This window comes from Aplidium turbinatum, chromosome 17, assembly GCF_918807975.1.
Source record: "Aplidium turbinatum chromosome 17, kaAplTurb1.1, whole genome shotgun sequence".
Taxonomy (NCBI): domain Eukaryota; kingdom Metazoa; phylum Chordata; class Ascidiacea; order Aplousobranchia; family Polyclinidae; genus Aplidium; species Aplidium turbinatum.
Window position 1 is genome coordinate 2,349,741 of NC_137488.1, and position 7,721 is coordinate 2,357,461.

The window sequence follows — 7,721 nt, forward strand, 5'->3', positions numbered from 1 at the left end:
TGTTTGTGAGCAGTGGGGCTGCAATGAATAGTTGGGGGGGGGCGAAGTCTGCCGCTGAGTTTGCCGAAGACGAACGACTTCGCGGAGAGTCTGGGGGATCTCCTCCCAGAAAAATTTGAAATATCACATTAAATTTGGTGCGTTCTGAGCATATTTTTACCCCAAATTTTGAAAAAATGCATTCAAACTTTGTTGAAAAGTTGATATTCCTAAGCTGTATTTTAAAAAACCTAATAATATTGCTTTGGAGACAAACTTTACTGGTATTGAGCTTAGTCTTGACTAGCCTATAGCCGTTGCATGCAAGGTTCAAGTGATTTTGAGATGCCCTAGGCTGGACTAGCACTTCTTATAACCTGTTGAATACCCTAACTCTGCAGTTAACACTTCTACATTCATGGATCATCGCTACTCTGCGAAATAAAAACTAGCTTCAAAAAGTCTGTAAAGTTATTCGGTTAGGTGGGACTGTTTTCAGAGGCTCACACGGCGACGACGACGAAAATCATAATTGCTTGTACAGTAGGCCTATTGACATAATTCGCGCCAAATTATAGAAATTTTTCAACCGGAATTAATGCTATCAGTTAAATTTATCTTTGCATGTAGCTCTAAATTACATTCCTAAAATATTACGTGTTATTTATATTAAAATTTCACAACAACAGTCTTAATTTTTATGTTTTTCCCACATCACTATATCCCTCCATTAGACTAGTAGAATTTACCCTTCAGGCCCTTTGGTACATATGTGTACCACAAAAGTTTAGCATTGTCTAGCAACATGTTTTTTAATTTTTTTATGGTTTTACTGATGGGATAAGTCAGATTAATCACTAAACATTGATGTAGAATAAAAATTATATATTTTTTTTATTTTTTACCTGTCTTGTTGATCTTTCAAAGTTTACCATTTCAAACCCTGACCAATTCACCAAACAAAACCAGTTAAAGCAAAGCTAAAACGAAATACAATTTCTAAATTTTTTTTATTTATAAATAGATTATTTATTTAAGAAACGTTTAGAAACAAATACTTTTTGATAACTACAAGAAAATGATTAGAAATCGTAGAAAAAGTTCATGGTACACATATGTACCAACGGTCCTCAAAGGGTTAAATCCTGATGCGTACCCCTATACTGCAAGGCTTACGGTGGTAGAAGAGGTGGTCCAAGGGAATGCCAGTGTGTGTCATCCCCTGGCATATCGTGGACCTATCTCGGCTCCACCTGCTCCTAGGTTGGTATTGGATAAATTTGATGGAGATGTCATAAAGTTCTGGGATTTCAAGAAGAGATTCAGGCGCCATGTCGAGGAAGTGTACCCGTATTTTGAGGACCGCATGGCATTTTTAGAAAGCATGTGCATAGGGAAGGCCCATGAAGTTATAGCTGGCCTGAGTTGTCTCATCAGCAGCGAGGAGGCCTACATCAAAGCCTGGTCGCGTCTGGAGCAACGATTTGGAGATTCAAGAAAATTGATGCTTCGGTTGCGACAGGAACTTCTTGAGGGCCCGCCTATAAAGGAAGGTGATGCTGAAGCATTGCTTCAGTTAAGTGACCGCATGTACCGATGTGAGGTGAGCTTTCAAGGTTGGGATAAGGCCTGGATGCTAGATAGCCAGGACCTTATGCATGGCCCCTTTGAAAGATTGCCTTTCAAGGTGCGGTCACAGTTTGTTGCTGTAAGCAATGAGAGAGGTGGAGGGACCTTTGTGGATTTGAGGCTTCTCACTGAAAGGGCGGCGTCAGAAGCTGAAAGCGAGTACGGCCTGTTGCTGAGTAAAAAGAAGGATAGGGGGGTTGGTCAGCAGCGAACGAATGCAGAACATGGAGGTGGTAGAAGGTTTTGTGCTTCCCAGCAAGTGGTGAACCCCTCGGCTTCAGGCGCGAGGAGATCCTGTGTCTGCTGCCAAAAGGAACACCCGCTGTGGAAGTGTGATACTTTCCAAGCTAAGACTGTTGAAGGCAGAAGGGCCTTTGTAAAAGAAAAAAGACTGTGTTATGTGTGCTTACTGCCAGGCCATCAGGTTGCCCAGTGCAAAAGCAAGCTATTTTGTAGAGAGTGCAGCCATAAACACAACTCACTTTTGCACTACAGTAGGGACAGACAAAGTGAAGAAAGCTCTTTGGCAAATGAGGTGAACCCTAAAATAGCCTGTTCCACCAATGTAAAACAAAGTGAGTGCACCATATTCAAAGTGGTCCCGGTGAAGGTTTGGGCGAACAACAGTTCCAATTTTGTTCATACCTATGCCTTCATCGACGAGGGATCTAATGTTAACCTTTGCTCTTCCAGTTTAGCGGAGCGTCTGGGTGTGTCTCTCACTGCCACCAACATTGAGTTAGTCACAACAAATGCGACGTCAGCACTGAACAAACGGGTAGATGGCATGGGTGTACCCAATGGGTGTCCAAAGTACCCCATGGGTGTCCAAGGTGTGGATGAGGAGTCTGCCTTCATGTTAAATGACGTGTTTGTTGTAGATGAAGTTGTCGATGTTAGCAGCAGCATACCCAGTGCTGAATTAGTAGATGCATTTCCACATTTAAAAGGGTTAAATTTCCCTGTTTTAGAGGAGAAAAAGGTAGAATTGTTACTGGGGAGTGAGCTTCATCAGGCATTCCTGCTAAAAGATGTGGTTCAAGGAAAGCCTGGTGAGCCATGTGGGTTGCGTACGGCTTTGGGTTGGACTGTATATGGTGCCAATAGTGGGGACAAAGCGCTGCAAGTTGTGCCACGCTTCATGGTGAACTTTGTTGAAGGTCGAGAGAAAAACGAAGAGTCATGTGAGCAGATCCTTAAGATCTTAGCTCAGGATTTCAATGACTGTAACGATGTGGTGAACCAGCGTGCTCTTTCTCAGGAGGATAAACAGGCACTTGGGACTTTGGAAAGGATGGTAAAGAAGGTAGATGGTCATTATTCCGTTGGCTTGTTGTGGAAGGGAGATTACCCCCATTTGTCAGACAGCAGGAAATTGGCTGAAAGGAGGCTATATAGTCTGCAAAGAAAATTCCTTTCAAATCCTGAATTATTGCAAAAGTACTCACACAAAATGTCTGAATATGTCACTAAGTATGCTGAGCCTGTTCCTAATGAGCAGCCAGCCAATGGTAAAACCTTTTTTATTCCATATCACTGCACCTCTGACGGTAAAATTTAGAGTGGTGTTTGATTGCAGTGCTCGCAGCAATGGCAGGTCTTTAAATGATGAATTGCTACATGGTCCTGACCTCACCAATGATGTCATTGGGGTGTTATTGCGGCTTCGACAACACCCTACAGCAATTATTGGTGATATTAAAGGCATGTTTTCTCAGGTTTTAGTGGAAGAGGATGATAGAGATGCACTGCGGTTCTTGTGGTTTGAGAAGGGTGATGTGAGTCGGGATCCTGTGGAATATCGTATGAAGACCCACGTGTTCGGCGCCAAATCGTCACCTTGCTGTGCGGCATTTGCTCTGAGGAGAACAGCGATGGACAATCTTTCTGGGGCTGATGTGGCAACTACGGACACGGTAGAAAATAATATTTATGTTGATGATTGGTGCATGTCTTGCACAACAGAAAGTGAAGCACTTAAATTAGTCACCCAGCTTCGCCACTTACTGGCAACTGGTGGTTTTCATATAACCAAATTTGTGTCTAACAGTTGGAAGGTCCTGTCAACTCTCCTTGAAGATGACCTGGCAGACAGTGTCGATTTAAGTGCAGGCAAGCTTCCGGTAACAAAAGCACTGGGTGTTGACTGGGATGTTGCCACAGACAAAATTCATGTTCGGGTGGGGATTGCTCAAAAGTCTATTACTCGGCGGGGCATCCTCTCAATGATAAATCAAACGTATGATCCATTGGGGATTATACAACCCTTTTTGCTCACAGCTAAAGTCATCCTTCAAAAAGCCTGCTTTGCCAAATTGGGGTGGGATGAAGAGATAAATCTTCCTGATTTAAAGTTAAGTTGGGAAAAATGGTTAAATTTATTGCCTGAGACTGAGAACTTGCAGCTTGATCGTTGTATTTTGTGTGCTGGCAAGCAATTGATTAGAATCGAGTTGCACAATTTTTCTGATGCCAGCTCAGTTGGTTATGGTGTTTGCTCGTATGCTAGATGCATGTATGCAGATGGCACAGTACAGTGTCGTTTTGTGATGGGCAAGTCACGTGTTGCACCTCTTAAAAGGGTAACAATTCCCAGACTGGAATTGGCAGCTGCAGTTCTTGCAGCCAAGCTAAGTGTTGTTATTTGTAAAGAGCTTAATTTTACATTCAATGGTGTATTTTTTTGGACGGATGCCTCAGTAGTGTTGCGATACTTGCACAATACGTCCACACGTTTTGAATTGTTTGTAGCCAATCGTATTGAAATGTTGCATACTCTCTCTTCAGTCGATCAATGGCGATTTGTACTTGGGGATCTCACCCCAGCTGATATTGGCTCTCGTAGTGTATTACCTGGTAAAATTGATCGTTTATTTTTGTGGTTGAATGGACCGTCATTTTTGTTAAATAGTGAGGACAAATGGCCTCGGCAGCCTGATTTTTTGACTGATTCAGCCGAGGATGGCTCGGAAGTTTGTAAGAGACAATGCTCCGCCCAAGTTGCTTGTTCTGATTCTGAAGTCGTCCTGACCCCGCTGTTTGCACGGTACTCGGATCTCCATAGGTTACAGCAAGCCGTTGCGTGGCTTATGCGTTTCAAGGTCTATTTGCGCTGGAAGTGTTCTGCAGTTTTCTGTCCTCCTCCTGTCGGGTGTCTATCAGCTGAAGAAAGAAGAGAGGCACTAACAGCTATTCTTAAAGTCTCCCAAGCACAAGCCTTTCCAGGCAGGCGCGAATCTAAGAGTATTTTTCGGGGGGGGCCAGAAAATTTGAAAATCAATTAAAAAGAAAGAAAAAGCTAAACAGATATGAACAATGATACTACGACATATACGATATGCTAGAAAATAGACATTAAAACAACCATTTTCATCAATTGTGATGCCGAGGGACTAATATCAGCTGTTTAGAAGCATATCAAACCATTTGATGCGGAAACATACAATTTTTCACAAAATTTCGGGGGGGGCCCGGGCCCCCTGGGCCCCCCCCATAAATCCGCGCCTGTTTCCAGGTGTGGTGGAGAAGCTCTCAAGTTCGAGTGCATCGGAAAGTTCTGTTGTCTCCATCACCAAAGCGCAGTTAACGGAGTGTGCTGAGCTACGAAAGCTACAATCGTTAAGTCCATTTGTGTCTTCAGGAGTGCTGCGTGTGGGAGGTCGGCTGCAAAATTCTTCTCTGGCCTTCGAAAACAATTAAGCATCCTGTGTTATTACCTCACAACCACCCGATAACTGATCTGTTAATCAAGTTTCACCACGAGCGAGAGGGACACATGGGTGTTGGTCATGTGCTTGCCGACATGAACAGATCCTACTGCGGATTGTTAAAGGAAGGTCGGCTGTCAAGAAAGTTTTAATCAATTGTCCTACATGTCGCTTTTGGAAGGCCAGTACTGGCCGACAGCAGATGGCTAGTTTGCCCCAACAAAGAGTGACAGAATCAACACCCTTCATTGCAATTGGTACAGATTTAATGGGCCCGATTATCAGAGGTGGGCAGTAGCGCGCTACTTTTGTAGCGGCGCTACTAGCGGCGCTACTTTTTTGGTAAAAGTAGCGGTAGCGGCGCTACTTTTTAGTTGGAGTAGCGGCTGCAGTAGCGGCGCTATTTTTTTCCAAAGTAGCGGTAGCGGGAGAGGCGCTACTTTTGTTCAGTTGCACTCCCGCTACCCGCTACTTTTTAAATTAAATTGAAAAAAATGCTTGTTTTTTTTGCAATACTGGCGTGGTCAAGCAGCTATATAATAATCGGCTTGGTTGCAAAGTTTCGGTCTTTTCTAGCTGACGTCAACTTCTTCGGCGAATATCTCCGTGTGATGAAGCCTATCTGCCAGGCTTTAGACATTCTCCAGGGCGAGTCCAAGGCATATTACGAAGTCTTGCTTCCAACTATCACAATTTGCGGGAAGAAGTTGACCGAGATCAGTGATCTTGTGACCTGTGAGGAGTTGAAAGTGAAAGTCCTTGAAGGGGTGAAGAAACGATTCAACAAGTGCTTCAACAACATGAAATGCGTAATGGCATCATGTCTTCATCTCTCCTTCAAGACGTCGTGGCTACAATTTCTGCACTACGTTTCCACGGATGATGCTGACGCACTGCGAGAAAAAGTCAAGACAGATGTAATTCGACTGTTGCCGGAGACATCAAGCCAGGTTGATACCGAGAAGAGTGACACCAACATCAGTCATGACTCCGAGGATGTATTTTTTGGAGTGTTTGCGCCATCCCGTGAAACGTCGGTGCAGAAGGAAGCAGCAATTGTGGACGCCTTTTTTTCGGACATGAGCAAGTCCTTGAGCTTTTCGAATACCGAGTTAAAACATCTGTTCATTAAATACAACACCCCCATTCCTTCCAGTGCTGCGGTGGAGAGACTTTTCTCTGTTGGAAAAGATATGCTGGACTTAGGGTCCAAAAAAGCGGGCAGGACTTGGTGACTCTCATTTTGAAATGCTCGTGTTTTTTAAAGTTGCGTAACAATAAATTTCCCTTAGAATGTGTTTTCTATAACGACGTTAAAATGACAGCGTAAACGAATGAGAACATTCGTTTTCAAGGTCATTTTTGTGTCACTAGGGACTTGAGTGTTTCCTAGTGTCATTTTAGACAAAAGTAGCGGAAGAAGTAGCGGTAGCGCGCGCTACTTTGGCCCGAGTATCGGTAGCGGGTAGCGCGCTACTTTTGTAAATTGGTAGCGGGTAGCGGTAGCGCGCGCTACTTTGGCCCAAGTAGCGGTAGCGGGTAGCGCGCTACTTTAAAAGTAGCGGGTGCCCACCTCTGCCGATTATGGTGACTATTGGACGTAGTCGAGTGAAGAGATACATCTGCATCTTCAACTGCATGACCACCAGGGCTGTGCATTTGGAAGTGGTCCCATCACTAAACACTGACGCTTTCATCCAAGCTTACAAGCGTTTTTGCAATCGCAGGAATGTGAGACCAACTGACATTTACAGTGACAATGGTGGTAATTTTGTAGCTGCAGAAACCAAGTTAAAGGAGGTAACTTGGCATTTTAACCCGCCTCGTGCCTCACATCAAGGGGGCTTTTACGAAGTGTTTTTCAGAATCTTCAGGAAGATTTTTCGCTCTATTGTAGCTGAAGCCACCCTCGGGGAATTTGAATTGCTAACATACACGTCTGAGATCGAACGAATAATCAACAATCGTCCGATAACTGGTCTCCCGTCGTCTCCTGATGACATGGCTACTTTAAGCCCAAATGCTATCCTTACTGGTACTGTTGTCGAAGAAAGTGAATCAGAAGACCTTTCCAAAGCTGATGTCTATCGCCGTTCGTGGAAGAAAACGCAATATTTGGCAAACAAGTTTTGGGAGCAGTGGGCAAAGCAATATCTGCCCTTACTTCAGCCCAAGCAGAAATGGTTTGGTGCTTCACCGAACTTGCAACCTGGTGACTTGGTGTTGGTCAAAGACGATCTGACAGAGAGAGGCCGGTGGCCTAAAGCAATCGTAATTACGGTAATTGAAACTTTACCTGTCAATGCTGGACTAGTGAGACGGGTACGTGTGCACACAGCGGATGGGTCGATTTTCATGAGAGACATTCGAAAGATTTGTTTGCTGGAGGGCGCTATCGATCAATGA

At 44.1% G+C, this 7,721-nt stretch overlaps 3 protein-coding genes across 3 annotated transcripts; all 3 read left to right on the forward strand.

Annotated features, from left to right (window-relative positions):
• Positions 1-1,057: 1,057 nt before the first annotated feature.
• Positions 1,058-3,169, forward strand: LOC145786853 (uncharacterized). The gene has a single exon (XM_082598594.1). It carries the CDS (start codon positions 1,058-1,060, stop codon positions 3,167-3,169), a length of 2,112 nt encoding a protein of 703 aa, XP_082454720.1.
• A 145-nt stretch (positions 3,170-3,314) lies between these two features.
• LOC145786854 (uncharacterized) lies at positions 3,315-5,467 on the forward strand. Its single transcript, XM_082598595.1, has 2 exons — positions 3,315-4,808; positions 5,249-5,467. Exons 1-2 carry the CDS (start codon positions 3,315-3,317, stop codon positions 5,465-5,467), a joined length of 1,713 nt encoding a protein of 570 aa, XP_082454721.1.
• Positions 5,468-6,899: 1,432 nt separating this feature from the next.
• LOC145786855 (uncharacterized) lies at positions 6,900-7,721 on the forward strand. Its single transcript, XM_082598596.1, has one exon. The coding sequence runs from the start codon at positions 6,900-6,902 to the stop codon at positions 7,719-7,721; it is 822 nt and encodes a 273-aa protein (XP_082454722.1).